The 15,911-nt window shown below is 42.1% G+C and overlaps 1 protein-coding gene across 1 annotated transcript in view; it reads right to left on the bottom strand.

Annotated features, from left to right (window-relative positions):
- Positions 1-4,897: 4,897 nt before the first annotated feature.
- The window catches only part of SPAG17 (sperm associated antigen 17), a 107,638-nt gene continuing 96,624 nt past the window's right edge, over positions 4,898-15,911 (bottom strand). The window contains exons 41-48 of the mRNA XM_062008744.1: positions 13,648-13,750; positions 12,946-13,036; positions 11,592-11,690; positions 9,579-9,730; positions 8,916-9,085; positions 7,277-7,337; positions 6,184-6,328; positions 4,898-5,022 (exon numbers count right to left, since the gene is read on the bottom strand). Of these exons, the coding sequence (XP_061864728.1) occupies positions 4,898-5,022; positions 6,184-6,328; positions 7,277-7,337; positions 8,916-9,085; positions 9,579-9,730; positions 11,592-11,690; positions 12,946-13,036; positions 13,648-13,750 (946 nt within the window). The remainder of the gene's footprint in view (positions 5,023-6,183; positions 6,329-7,276; positions 7,338-8,915; positions 9,086-9,578; positions 9,731-11,591; positions 11,691-12,945; positions 13,037-13,647; positions 13,751-15,911) is intronic.

The following is a 15,911-nucleotide window of genomic DNA, read 5'->3' on the forward strand; positions in this document are numbered from 1 at the left end:
AACTCCTGTCTAACTGCAGCTTCATATGGAGTTTTAATTGCATCCCAGTTGTTAATGACTACTGGCTTTGACTCGGGTTCTCTGTTACTAGCAATTATGCACGAGGCAAACAGTTCAGTTTGTTAGTCTTTCGGCAGTACCTTAGGTGAAATAACCACACCTCTGTGTGTGTTTAACTGTTGTTAGTAAATAACTTTGTCAAGGCACTGATGGTTCACTTGCTTCTTCAGTCTGGGTAATTTACAGCAGCACTTCATGCTCCTGTTACAGGAGATGTATCTCGTGCTCTTTACAGAAGTAGTACAATCTTCATAAAGCTCTGCCAGTTACTTCTGGGTGCTTCATAACTATATTTGTCCAGATATGGATGAACCTTGTGAGCAAACAGCTCCACTCAAATATGTCTCCATTCTGACCTGTTATTTCTATTGCACCTTAATCTGTTTTGTTCCCTCTTACTCTGTTGTATTCCTTTACTCCTCCTTATAAGGGAGACCCTCGTAAGAGGGCTTACTGCAGTGGGAGGGAGAGTAGGCACTGTAGGATGATGAATTGTGTTGGAAACCTCAGTTGACATTTTGTGTCCACGTCACCTGCCACTAGAAAGACAAAAGTGTTACAAATGGAGGGGTGGCTTTTGACACCACAGTGCACCTTCTGCAGTAATGTCTGAGGAGAGAGGTCCCAAAAGGAGAAGGCTGCCTCTGTGTGACATGCTGTGTTTACCTTAATGCCAAGGAGAGAAAATGTTATGGAACCTACATAATGGGCTGCTGTTTGATGATTCTTTGGGAGGCCTGTAAGAAAAAAACCTGGCCACAGGTGCACATTGAACTCAGGGATGGATGACAAGGATGTAGATGATGCAGAAGAGTGACTTGGGATGCAGAGTCATCTTCTTATGATGACAGGTGTCTCCTTTGATCAAAGATGAAAGAGGTGGAATTCTTTCACCTTTGTCTGTGCTGTCACTGGCATTGGGGAAGAATCATTGGAAGAAAAGGTCTTTGAGATGGTGGGAAGTGGTTACCACCTCTTCATAGGTACTGACACAGGCTTCCCCATTGAACATGCCCTCTGGTTCCCTGATTTGTATTGCTTGTGACCAAAAGAGCTAATGGACTAACAGTCAATCTGGTGGGGCAGTGGGAAACACCAGTGCAGTACTTGGATGGATTCTGAGGGAGCTCAGCCTATGATATACATGGAAAAGGTCTGGGCTGTGCCAGCAGTCCACTGACACACTTAGAATTCTGATATCCTTGGGTACCTCAGCTTCCCCTTTCTTAGGTGAAATTCCCTAGATTTACAGACCTGAACAAGAAAAGCCCTTGCAAATACAGGGTCAAGTTAAAATGTGTACCATTAGAGTGTGTCTCACGTACCAGTGCGGATGGAAAGAGTCCAAAACTGGCATATTCCTGTTTCACACTGGGGAAAGCTGTTATTTAATCCCCAGTCATGAGATTCTTAGTCACTGTAGTCATATGCATGTGTCAGGGAAAATTCCCCATCTCAGGATCACATGCTGGAAGAAGGATAAAGCACAGGAAAGCACCTCATTGGAAATGAATTAATAAAAAGCAAGCAGAACTGTACTTGGATATAGAAATATGGTGTCTCACAAAGAGACTGACGTTTTTTTTAGTCACTACAATGTAAGTAGGAACAAAGCCGAGTGGAGGGTAAAGGCCTCTAAGCGTCTCAGTCTTCCACTGTGAAGAGACGTGCAGAGGAGCATTTGAAGATGATCTTTGTGTGATAGTGAACAAGAGGATATGAGCAGAATCCCTATTTGTCAATCCCTCTTTGTCAAGTCTAACTTTGTTTACTCATAATCCCCGTCTCTAGCATCTACAGCTAATTAAAGGTAGCTGCACACTCAGAAAGTTAAGCCTACCATTGTGAACGCAAACAGAAACTTCAGTGATTAGAACACCAGACCAGATCAGCAGCTTTTTCTTGAAGAATCACAGTTGACCTCAGTGAAACCCTTCTGCATACTCAGCACTTAAAAGATTTCAGGTGCCTCAGCACAGGTTATACCCCTGTTAAAATAAAAATAAACCTACTGGGAACCATTCAGCTCTGTTCTGAAGTGCAGAGTATCAAACATCGGGGCTGGTGTACAGTAATCCTTGCCCTCTGCATTTCAGGTAGCTACATCAGAAGACTCTGCAATTTTTGGACTTAAAAGGGCACAGACAAAATATTTATTCACATTAGTCTGAAGAATTAATTTATTCACATTAGTCTCCTCTCCTAAAGAGGAGACTGAGGGGAGATCTCAGTAATATTTACAAATATCTAAAGGGTGGGCGTCAGGAGGTTGGGACAGCCCTTTTTTTCTGATGGTATCTAGCAACAGGACAAGCAGTAATGGGATGAGGCTGGAACACAAAAAGTTCCACTTAAGTGAAAACTATTTCACTGTTCAGGTGAGGGAGCCCTGGCACAGGCTGCCCAGGGAGGGCATGGAGTTTCCTTCCTTGGAGGTTCTTCAAGGCCCACCTGGACATGTTCCTCTGTGAGCTGATCCAGGTGAACCTGTTGGACTGGATAATCTCTAAAGGTCCCTTCCAACCCCTACCATTCTATGATTCTATGATAAATAAGTCAAAAAGTCTATGCTGGGGTGTTTCCATAATGTTGGAATAAAGTTCATGTGTTTCAGTATTGCTGATCTACACGTTATTCTTTCAGGCCACTGATCTGTAGTGAAAGAGGAGAGAAAATTAACAGGAAAGAAAAAAACCCCAAACCCCAACTCTTATCTTTGTACAGTTGTTGAAGCAAACCCAGTAATTGCGCCCAGATCCTTTGCAGGTGTTGTGGGAGCACTTCGATTGCTATGGGCTGCCTTCAGTAGAACTGCCTTCCACTCTTGCTGTTGAAAGTGAACAACATGAGGAAAGGTTCTCACATGGGCTTCAAATAGATTAAGAGTTTACTTTTATTTCACAAATTGAGTGGCAGAAAAATCATGACCACGAGTTCAGGATGGGCAGCCTGCTTAGGAATACTGAAGGCTTTCACGGGCAGCTTCCTGGGCAGTATTGAATTTTGAGAGTATGAAGAGAATCTTTGTGAAGTGTTTTAAACATAAATGAGAAATAGTCAAATCTCATTTCTAAGTTGGGTCAGGTGATGCTTCAGCAGCTATGTTTTGCTTGTTGGTCTCCACTAGGAGGTTAGCCAAGTCTAATATTGCAGGGGAGTTTTTAGATGTCAGTGGAGAGAATCATTGGCTCACCTGGGAAAGGTGAGATGTACTTGAAAAGGTGTCACAGTACCTCTGCAAAGACTGAACTTTTTCTGTTCTGGGTGGTTGAATACGACTATTTAACCAAATACAGGACTTAATCTAGGTGTTTTGTGAGACTAAACCAACCAGTCCAGAGTTCCTTGACAGGTTTGAGGTGGATATGGCTTTGAGTCCAGGAGATTTTGCAGGCAGGATTGTTCAAGAAGGCATTCAGTACTGCTGCTGGAGGTGCCGCTGCCAGCTTCTGTAGGAATTATCAATCAATTCACAAAAAGACACTGTCAAAACAGAAGGGAGATTTGGCCATGGGGATAGCAACTGTGATTAGCTGGATTAGCCATGTGGGAGGAGGATACTGTGTAGTTCATTTCTCTCCACTTGGAGCTTTTTAATGGAAGATGACACCAATCAGAACTTCTGTTGGGACAGGGCGGGTGTCTCACTGAACTGACTGGGCCAGTACTTTTCTTCCATTTCAACATGTAGTGAGAGAAGTTTCTCTAAATTGCCTTCACCGATTGCCTCCAGGCTGTAAACCCCTAAACTGGAAGGCATTAAATTTGCTGTTCTAGACTATAATTGCATGTTACTTTGATGTTAAATTCCACACTGGAAAATGTGAGAAGATATTTAAACAAGAGGAAGAAGAGGCTACGTTTGGTGTACTCTGGGCAGCCCTAGAGCAGATGCAGCAATCAGAGGTGCACGCTTCTCTGCAAAGCTTCTTGAGAACTGAGTGATGTGGCTGCTTTTCTTTTTCTCCAGAGAAGAGGAAATGAGCTACAGCTGAGATTTCTTTACTGACTTGTTAGATAATGTGGCAGACTTACAGATGTTAAAGTTGAAAGAAAAAGATGATGTTGAGTGTTACACATATGAGGCAAACGGAGACCCTTGAGCTGAGAAGAAACATCAGTGGGCTTCCCGTTCATGCTGTGTCACCATTGATTGTGTCGTAGAGAGTCTGAGGTGATATGGGTCAGCTGAAACACCAGCCTAATGTTAAACATGTTGGCTGGTGGTTTGAGGAGATGTTCCCAATAAGGCTTTCTTCCTGCCGGGAAGACTTATCCATACCTTAGAGGATCAAACTGCAACAGGAATGTGCTGTATGAAATAATGTGTGCAGAGGGTGGTGTCTGCTTAAAACCTGACATGTCAAGGTTGTCCTATCTATCTGTAAGGCTCCTGTCCCTTATTAGCTATCCTGTCAGTGTCAAAGGGTCAGCAGTAAGATTTGGTTTTAGAAAGTGAAGAGTGTTTAAGCGGAGGCACTGATTTATTAAGGCTTAACTGCAATAAATCCAGCCTCATGTTGCCAGGGGTCTCTACAACTTGTTTTATGTGTTGATAGCTAAGTGAAGGATGTGGGGCAGGACTGGGGAGGCTCTGCTGTGAGTGCCTCTGCTGAGCTGAGCAGGTGTAGTCATCAAGTCTCCTGCAGCGGGTGCTTTGGTTAATGTCATCCAGTGCTTTCCTTTCCTTAGGTCAGTCATCACGTGTGTGTGATGTGTGCAGGACAGCTTTGCTGTCACTTACATGAGGTTGGTTGATGATGTGGATCAGAAGCCAAGTGGAGGTAAAACAACTGTACTTTATTTTAGGTCTGGTATCATGCACCCAGTATTGAGGTTAAATAGGAAGCTTTCGGGGTAGTGTAATCCGGAACCGTGGGCTGGGGCTGGCAGGAAGTGCCTGGCCTGATGCTGCCATCCCATCCTGGGGGTGGCACTCATACACCTCTGTGGCTAACACAGGTGGAACGTCACGTTAAGGATCTAACCCTTTCTGTTTCTGTAACTGAAGTAGTGTGTGTGGAGGCTGGAACAGATTCTGGATGGAAGGCTGTGAAACAAGTTGAAATCTGGAGCACTGCTCTCAGCTCAAAGGCTAAAGGCCAGGTGAAACACTGGGGAAGGGCACGTGTTCTGGATGATGCTCTGTGACCATGTGTCTGAGGACTGGGTGAGCGGGAACCCAGCAGGAGCTGGTTTTGCTGCTATGCCAGCAGTCCTGTCTAGCTCAGCTCCCTAAGAATGAGCACAAAAGACTTTTCTGGATCACTGTGAAGTGAATTTGGGGAGGCTGTGTCACTTCCAGGGCATATAAAGTCTCAGTGGAGTTGTTAGCCAGTACTCTAGTCAGTCTCAGAGGACCCTGAAATTCTCCTTCCTTTGCTAAGGGTGATCTTTACCCAGGAGTGGAGTTTCTGGTGTGTTTGGATGCACCTTGCCTTGCTGTTTCTTTTACAGGTTTCCAGAAAACCTCTTTTCCCAGGGTTTAAGTGTAATTTTGATTAAAATTCAGACAGAACTTCACTTTTTCTTCTGAACTTGCCCTTAAACAATAAGCCTGTAACTTTACCAAAAAAATAATCTTAGTTTTTGGAGTGCAAGGCAAAGAGAAATAACAGCTGTTGACTCTTCCTCTATCCTCAGTTAAACAACTGCAAAGCCCATAAAACCCACACTGGGCTGTTTCTGACCACATTTATGCATTTCTGTGCTTGTGACTGATGACACAGGGATTGGCTCATTTATCTGTTTATCATCCAGGATATGTGATTTCGTTGCTCGTGAGGCTGTACCATTACATGCTTCCATAGGTTCAGAAATGTTACAAAGCATCTCCATCAAGGGTGCTGGGAAGGAGTTATTTTTACTTATTAAAGGCCTTTCTGAGCTTACCATTCTTCCTTGCCCCCCTCCACCCCTTCTCAAAACCTTGTTACTCTGATGTAAGTTGGTTTTGGTGTCAGAATCTTTAAATTGTTCATTCGTTGTGCTTTTGAACACACCCATTTGTGTTTTTCTGAACAGGACAGTAAAGCCTGTGCTGGAAACAAGTCTCCTGACACATAACCATCCCCAAGGCTGATGCTGTAAGGTTTGTGTGGGAAGTAAGACAAAAAAGGATATTTGCTGTCACAGGCAGGAGAAGAGTCTCTGTTTCTGTTAATATTTCAATATCATGGGAAACTTCTTCAAGGCCACCAGTATCTTCTCCTCCGGTTACCATGGCAAAAATCTCTATCTCCAGTTCAACCTGCAAGCCTGCTGCCACCTAGGAGAGACAGAGGGTTGCTCACAGTAACCTATGCACCTTTTGTACATAGTCCTTGGAGCTTCTGCTTCTTGTCCCGAATTGTCTGATGAAATTAGAGACTTGGTGCCCAGCACAAGCTTGTGCTTGCCAGTTACATGGTACCTGTTTTGCTAGAAAGGTCTGTTTAAAACAGTCATGAGTTGAAGCTCTCCCTTCTCACTGCAGGGGGCAGTTGGACTACGTGACCTTTTACAAGTCCCTTCCAACCTCAACTATTCTATGATTTTAAAGTAGCAAGTTGTGGCTAGGGCTTTGGACTAGGAGGTTTAACTTGCATTCTGGCACTGCCTCCTGCCAAAAGTCATTGCTTCTTGAATTCATGTCTGTGAAAGCACTGGCAAGGATACTTCCTGGTATTACCTGGATGCTGTGAAGATACCGGTCACCACAATATTTATTCAGATACAACATGCAGGTGAGAGACTGAACATAAGCAGAAAGCATGAAAGCTTCCTACTTGGTGGGACAGTTTCATGTGCTATGGTGCTTTGCTAGATAAAAGATTCAGGTGGGGAATAGTTGCAAGCAGGAGAAACTGTTGATGTAAGAGTTTAATAGGTTCAACTCTTGAAGATACCAGGGTAGGATACAAACGTAGGCATCTTAAAAAAGCTCTCTCTAACCTCAGTGAGAACCTCAGTGAGTAACCTGCAGCTTTCTACTGAACTTATTGTGTTCATTCCTGTGCATTCTGGTGCAGACTCTGAGACATGAGGTGCATGGGGTCCTTGGCGGAGGAGAGCAGAGGACAGTGGAAGGCTGCATCTCTTCAGAAAACCTTAAACAAATCATGTCCCTGGCCAGCACTCTCCCCACACAGCTGGTGTGAGAGGAGCCCCTAGACCTTTCTAGCCCTGACAGCCAGCTGAGTCTAGCAAAAAACAAACGATCTTCTGCATAACCTACCGGGCCTGGTGTGTACATCACTCTCAGTCCTGTGTGCGGAGGGGGTTGCTTCACCCGAAACCTGTCAGAAAGAGAATTAGTTGGCCAGAAACTGGTTCAGGCAGGCAGAAGGCACTGCTGGGAAGCAGGCTGTCAGCTCTTCCTCTGCTCGTGCAAATGACAGCAGGATTTGTTAGCTTATCTTCCTGACGCAGCACACAATGAGCTACAGTGATATTCCCAGCCCTTCTCACCAAGGCTAACAGAAAAAACAAACCCTAAGGAGCAGATCGACAGGCCAAGTAAGTCTGCAAGGAGCTTGTTACACTGCCTGGTCATTACAACAGAGCGTGAAACAGCATTCTAAGCTTGCATGCACAAAAGTAGCTGAAGTACAAATTCCATCTTCTTGGCAAACACCTGTGTGGTATTGCAGAAGGCACGGTACTGGTATAAACTTGGTGTAAATAATCTTCCTTAATTTCACAGTAACCACTAAGGCAGTAGCTTCACTTCTTCATTTCTGACAGATCGTTTCACATCTGTGCAGTCCTTCTGTGCATGCAGCTTCCATGGTTAAGACCTGCAAAGATCACTAGAAGAAGAGCAGATACGCCTTCTGCTTTTGCATGGCTCTCAGCTTTATCCTGTGGCTTTCATTTCCATCTGAAGAACAGTTTTGAGCACTAACTCACCAGAAGCCGTTAAAGGAGAGGCAGTAGCATTCCTAATAAGTGGCTCCATCTTACTTGGAAAGCTCTGGCAGACTTAAAAATGGGCTGTTGGAATTCCTCTACTTTCTCTGTTGGCCCAGCTGTTACAAGAAACTGGACTTGATTTTTGTCAGATGTTTGGAAGGCACATTGTTAACCACTGACCCTCTCAGGGAAAACTTTTGGCCTCAGCATGAGGCAGGCATGGCTCAGAATTTCCCACCATTGGCCCTCCCCCTGCCCTCAGCATGTTCTGCTGTCATTCTGGAGCTAGTCACCTGGCTCTCCTCTCAAAGCTAAAAGGCTTAAAAGATGAGCTGGATTCATCAGAATCATGGTGGTATTTTCCTTGACTGTCTACATAGAGTGCCATGGCATGAAAAAAACCCCAGTAAAATGTCATGTGCACATCTGGAGCTCTAGGATGTTGGTATGTGATCTGCTGATTCGTCATGGCATGCACCATGGTGCTTAAATGTGCATTAAGGAAAAAAAACCAGTCTCTCTGAGGCCGTATCAGGGGTTTGTTTTTCTCAGGGCTATTTTTCAATACAGCTAAAGACGTGTCTGCCTGAACACAGCTGTGCCCATTTGGATTGTCTGACTTGCAGCATAGAGCAACATTCCCCAAAGCCAAATGCAATACTAGTTACCATGAAAGACTTTGACCCCTGAACCTGAGAGCTTCAGTAAGAACCACTGAATCATCTGCAGCGGGGCCAGGACTCTGCATACAGGACCAGCTGCTCCTTACTGCTTTCCCTCTTCCTAACAGCACTAATATGCAAAATGCCGAAGTGTTTTTCTCTATCCAGTAAGTTATCAAATGCTTCCAAAGATAAAAATGCCAGTTGTTATGTTAATACATGTTATCTTATGTTAATCAGATCAAAAGGTTAACAAGCAGTGCATACTTGAGGGGTTAAAAACTAAAATGTCAAACCAACCTGGTGAAGTTCACACCAACATTCTTCAGGATCACGGTGGCTGTGTAAGTGCAGCCTTCCTTTAGCACTCCAAGTGCCACCCTGGGTGGGATGAGATGGAAGCCACTGAGGTGCTGCCTTGTTGTTGCAAGAGAAGATGTGTTGACCTTTCCTGCGACAGGATCTTCTATCTTTGCAAACAGAATGAAAAGATTAAGACAACAGAGAATGTTGGTGGCCATCGCGTGGGGTTCTGAGTTACATTTGACCTCTGTCCATTCACTCTGAAGAATTACAAAAAGACATCCTAATTCGAGCACAAAACTGAAGAGGCCCTTGGAATGTTGTCTGAAAATTCATGCTGGTTTTGAGTTTTCAGACATTTTAAGCCATTGAGGTGTCTCATAAGGAACAGAGGAAGCTCTGATCTTTCGGAAATCAGAGTTTTCATGTGGGTGTCAGGTGAAGAACTCTGCTTTTGTTGTACAAGTTTGTCCTAGCAGTTGAGAGGAAAGGTACTTTCAGACATGCCACTAAATTTGCACATAAATTGCAACAGCTATGTTCCAGTAAACAGTAAAAATGGATTCAAAACACCTTCTAGTATTGTTCCAGAGCAAAGATCTTATGCAAAACGGATGACTGAGAGGATATTAATGTTTACAAAAAAAGGTGTCATTTTACCTTTTTATTTGGTATGGAGTTTGGTTTGCTCCCCCGAAGGGATGATGGTAATTTCACTTTCTCTTTTCTTGGCTGTCCTGCAGCATTCACCAGCAGACTCTGAACTTTATGTTGAAAAGGTGTCTCTTGTGGTCTTGCATCCTTGTTTAGGTCTGGAAAGAAAAGGTTTGCAAAAGCACAAAAAACCCCCTAAGCATCATACTCAGCCTAATCCTGTTTTACTTGCTATGAAAGCATTTGATTAGCACAAAGACAGAAGAATTGGTCTCATTTTTATTTAAGTGGTCAAGAAAGGCAGTAAGAAACCCCCTAATAGTAGCAAGTAATTATAATTTAACTAGTAAGTAAAGCTGACTGTAATTATTAGGACTAATTAGTTGGAGTACAATTAGTTGGAGTACAACTAATTAGTTGGAAGCATCTTATTGGAAAGTGACAATGAAGGTATAAACACTTGTTGAAGTGATTAAGAACAGAAGAAGAGGTACAAAACCCCAAGCACAACAGTCAAAATTGAGGACATTATGATTCCAAAGGCAAAGGCACGCCTGCACGACACAGTCATCAGTTGTGCACAAAGATGCAGGCAGGTCAAGTCAAACCTCTATGTCCAAACAGCAACAAATTCTAGGTCCTAAAGCAGAACAGCTCTGCCAGCACAACCAGTGAGGAGGCCCTGTCTCTGAACAGGATTTACTGTCTTGAGTGCAACAGTTCATTCACAGGGATGACCTGTATGCTTCTGACTCAGGCAGCTATCTTCATCACTGAGCTGTGCTCTGATGCGTAACGGAGATACTGACCACAGCGATTGCCAGAACAACTTGGATCTAAAGACAACTTCTTTTGCTTGACAGTCTGACTCATACAGTTTATTGTAAAGTCTGATATCCTTTGAAGGGAAAATACATGACAATTATGGTGACTGTCTTCTCACCAGAGGCCAACCTCTAGATCAGTATTTTGTAGGGACTTGTTTCTCAGTTTGGACTGCAGGCACTGTCCAGCTGGAATGCTAAGTCTGGTCAGCCTGTGTGAGGGGGCAGAAATGCTGTTTGAAAGTGTATCCATCTTCTCTACATTCTATTTCTGTTTCATCCTATTTCTAGACAAGATAACTGCAGGTGGTAAAGAGGGGCATGTGCACAGCAAATGGCCCACAGCTTAGTGAAAAAAAAACCAGCTAAGCGTAGACATTCAGGGAAAAACCCCAGCGTTTCTTGGTGTGCCTGAAGGTAAGAAACATTTATGCTTCAATATTAGAAGTTAGTGCAGTTTTTGTCTCTCTCACTCTGCACACATCCTATCTGCAAGTTGCCGTTCCTTTCATTGCCTACCCTGTGGCTCTGGAAGTACAGATTAGTATATCTGCCCCGAGGGCTGTGCATCAATGGCAGAGGAAATTTAGCAAGTTTGAAGACAACAGCTCTTGCAGAGCCCCACTACTAAGAAAGGGTAGCAGAATGTGTGGAAGGGAAAGGGAGAGTAGAACCTGTAACTATGGAATGCAAGGGTAGATGTAACAAGTATGCACTGCCAAATCCCAGCTGGTGTGGGTTTACATGAGAGCCAAAGGTTGGGGCTAATTAAAGCAGACTGGTAGCTCTCCAGTGGTGATCATTCAAGGTTGTCACCACAAGAAGATGCATAAACAGTGAACGACAGTAAATGTAGCAAGGAATGCAAAACTGAACAGGGATGTTTAAAAGGCAAAGACCATTCAACCACAGCAAACTCTTTGTTTTAGAGTCTTGTACAGTTCTTTCTTTTAGTAGAGAAATTACTTCTTGGCTTTGTCTACAGTTCTGTCATCTCCATATTGTCACAGCAATCTCCTAGGGCAAAGGAGAGAAATCTTCCCACCTGAGTTTTATACCTTTCTCCATTTCTGCCAGTCTTGCATTCAGAATGCTGGACAGAGATAGGTGGATTCAGATTTCTCCTGTAAATATTTTGTCAAAAGTTGTAAGAAGACAGAACTGCTCCAAACTACATTCTGGAAAGCAGCTTTACCTGTTGTGCTGCTGGAACCTTCATTTTGTGTGGAATGAGCCTGTGGCAGAAGGCCAGGTGAAGCTGAGGAATCACTGATGGTATTGAGACATTCAGATGCTAAAGGGAAAAGAATGGAATCCTATTACAAGTGTTTTTCATGATTATCATTGTTTTTGTGTGTTTTCATAAACACAAGGAAAAAAAAGAAGGATCACAAATTCTTTGGCACTTTAATTTAAACCACCTTTGAAAACTAGCTACATAACCATGACAGGGTAGGTAGATTCTATGTAGGATGTTTTCCTCAACAACAGGGCAACAGGGATCAAAAATGTCTATCTGTTATGAATAATTTCTTGTTCTCTAACTGAACAAAAAGCCATAAAGACCTAATGGACAATCCAACATAGGTCTTATGGTGATTGCAAAATGAGGCAATATGGGAATCAGTGGGGATCTGATAAAACCCCACGGATGACTGCTTTCCTGAGAGGGTCCTTGTCTATGTATGACTTCACCTCACTATGTGACTTCAGTAACTTGTCAGGGCTGCTTTTCAAACAGAACTGAAGTATTCCTCTTAATGCTGTAAAGCTCAAACCTAAGAGGATGGTTCAGTCTTTAATTGCTTCCTGTCATCCAGTCACCGTTTTCCTCCCATATCCTCCAAGACTGTCCTTAGCCTGCATCTTTCCTATCCCATATTGCTTTTGCCTCAGTCCCCATGCTGTCTCTCCTACCACTGAGTTTCAGAACTCCCTCTCCCATTTTTTTCCTACAGTCATACTAGTCTTTTTCTAAACTTGATCTCCTTGGTTCTTGCTCATCCACTCCTGTTTCTCTCATTTAATTTTTTTGCATCCATCCACCTCTCATTTGTAGCACAACTCTTCAGCTTTGCATCCAAAGCTTCCACATTCAGTGATGTCTGCAACGGCTCCTTTAACACACTAAATGTAGAAGTCTCATAGACCACATTTATATTAGTGAATTAAACAGGAACATTCCCAGATCCAAAACATGGTAATCTATAGCCTTAACTTGTTAGAACACCAATATGAGAGTGACTGTGCAACTTAGCAGTCTCCTCAAAACCACTCTTGGGTAGACAAAGTTTTGGCTAGGGAAAAGACCATCATGTTCTGGGAGACATAATTTACACAGCCTCAATGTCAAGGGGTTCTTCTGGGTGTCTTTCATGGATCACAATAGAGACAGCCATTGTGGTCCAAGCAGTTCATGTGTCAAAATGACTGGAAATATCTGGGGTCAGATAATATAATCTTAAATTTAACTGCAGTATGAAATTAGACAACTGGATAAAACAATGAAGGTGGTACTAAAATGTTGCCAGACAGTAGGTTACCTCTACTGGGTTTTTTCACTGTCTCTAGAGAGAAGTGTCCACTTTCTTCTTTTTGAACTGGAGGAAGTGCCATAGACAGTGCTTCTACATCAGGAAACTGGAGAAAAGTAAATAAAGAGGGCTTAGGTCTCCCCACTGAACACTTCAGAAAAAAAAACAGTAGATGCCCACTTCTCTCCTCTTGCAAAAAAAAAATAAAAGGGTGAAAAAGGGATGCAAAGGAAACAAATAAGCAGAACTAAAGTGGTAAACTATAAAAAAGATACACATAAGTGTACCTCAGATTCTAAAGGACATTTTTTACTACATTTTATGTTCTTAGAGTATTTATCAGGTAGGATTACAACAGGAAAGTTCCCAAGGCCACCTTTAACCCAGAAGGATTACTAATCCCCTTTCTAGTTAGTAGAAAGAGGATTTTGAGGGGTAAGTGAAAAGACCAGAGGTTCAGATTCAGCCCTGAATCAGGCTTTTCTCCAGAGTTTACGTGAGGAATCCACAGAGTTTGTACTCCACAGACATATACCATCCCTGAGATATGTTTCCTTTGATAAGGGCATATAATTCCCAGTATTAATTCTGCCTCAAGTGTCCTCTGTAAAGGTTTCTTGAGATAGAGGATGAGAAGTAAACTCACAACCGTCTTTGTGGGACTATGACAGAAACTACCTGGCCTAACACAAACTCATCCAGTTTTCAGCTACATACCTTTTTCAGGAAAAAGTCCTTGCCAAATTCGGATTCAAAATATGGAGGGATTATTTTGTTTCTTATTGCTGTTAAGGATTTCTTTTCTTCATCAAGTTCTTTCCTAAGTAAGTTTTAACGTTGTTGGTAAGGAAAAGAAAGAAAAAAGGATTAGAACTGAGTTTGCCCTGTTTTTCAGTGTTGTGTTTAAAACACTGAGGAATGGAGGTGCTAAAGGCAAGTGGCTTTTATTTTTTTTTCTGGTTCATTACATTGAGTGATATTCTTGCCATTGTAAACTATCTGAGTGGTAGATCAAAACCAGATTGGCCAGGCAAGTACTGACAATGTCCTCCTCAGATATGGAGGATATGATAAATGGAGGGGCTGATCAAAATGCACATGGTTGGCTTCAAAGAGCTCCTCCTCAAAACATGCTCCAGTTCTCTAATTCTTGTGGAACATATCTGAGACCACCAATAGTCTCTTTCCAACCTTCCAACAAACATTTAAATCTGAGAATTGCTATTTCAGATGCATTGCTAAGAAAATACATAATTCATCTAATTTCATCACAGAAAAACTCGGTGGCTCTGTGGATGCAAAAAGAGCTGTTAAAACTTCTGAAGGTAAGATTCACCAGAGTAAAGATGTTTTCAGCTTGATTTAGTCCAGTTTTACAGTACTGTGGTTTCAATGACTTGCAGGGTCTAATAATATCACCTATGACATTATCAGTCAATCATACTGAGAGTGTTGACATGGGCTTTAGAGCCAGAATTGCACACAAAGCTCTTGGGTGCTGGCTACCCAGAGATATATATTTAAAGCCATTTTTTAAGTAGTGTGCAAGACAGTGTAAAATGCTGTATTAAAGTATAAATCTGAAATGAAAATATGTTTTGTTTAGCTCATGCAAGTCAGAAAGTAATCAAGAAGTAGTATGGAAGAGAACTTCATTTGCAGTTGCTATTTCACCTTTCACAAAAATAAGAAAGAAAAATAGAATTTCTAATCACAGTATTAGTTCACCTCTATTTCAAGTTATTCTGTTTAATCTAAGAAACAGTGAATGACCTGTCACTCTACTTACTTTAATTTCACTGTGAATGCATTTATGTTACGGATAAGTTTATGTTGATCCTAGTTCATGTATCAAGTTTTCTATTTCAAAATAAAACAAATGTATCTTTTTAATTCTTTAATTTAAACAGTCCTGCTTGGATTACACTGAGGAATCTGACATCGTATCAGATTCACAAAGCACTTTCCTCTAGAACTGAAAATGAGAACGGTTTTAATTCAGAGTGATTAAACGAGATGGTTTCGTGTGATACGAAAGAATTACATAATGCAGCAATATAATCGTCTCTCCATAGAGTAAAAGTCTGTAAATTTACTTGGCAAAAATAATATTTTACTCTCAATTCATAGTGACTTTGAGATTACTCCTATTTTTTTCAAATGCTTTTGCAAATTACCATATCTGCAGATTGGAATACAGTGACTTTGATGTACACCTGAGCAGAAATTCTGATGAAAATTCATCTACCTGACTGTGAAATGCACATTTTTAGCAATATGTGCTGTGTCAAAGGATCTATATAGATTTTTTTTTCCTGAACTCATCAAACAACTTCCCCATTCATCAGCACGACATAAAGGGCAATTAGTTACAAATTTGAAAGCAAGAGAAATTGAGGGTCACCCTTAAACACGACTTTCAGTATTACAATAGTCTTTATATTTATACACGTAACACATGCAAAAACACATCTCCTCCTGTAAAAGCACTTCTAATATGAAGCTCATTGCACGTGTTCACAGAACTCCCATGAAAAATACTTTACTGACAGGAAATTGAGATATGGGTAATTCCCAAAGTAGGACACTCAAATGTGGCAAATGCAGGCCTTGCTTTGAGGCATTGAGTTTTATGATGACCCCAATCTTAAGGTTCTTCTTAAAGATAACAGGTTTATGTACTGTTCACATGTTTTGCCTCCTAAAATCTCCTTGGAAGCTGCATTTCTAAGGTGTATACCGTGAGCATATCCTGCACTTTACAGTGCTTTCCATGATGGAGAGGGAAAGAAGCCTCAGCAATCAAGTCAGGAAATGGTGGATGTTAGCAAAGGGCCTGAGGTGATGTGAACAGAGGGATATCACAATCAATGAAACAGGGTGGAAGTGGGTCATACCATGCATATGCACATAGATAAGGAATTGCCTATGGGATGGCATTATGGGCAAAGCTTTCAGACCCTTTCTAGAGGCTAGGTGCC

The sequence above is a fragment of the Colius striatus genome, chromosome 1 (assembly GCF_028858725.1).
Source record: "Colius striatus isolate bColStr4 chromosome 1, bColStr4.1.hap1, whole genome shotgun sequence".
NCBI lineage: Eukaryota > Metazoa > Chordata > Aves > Coliiformes > Coliidae > Colius > Colius striatus.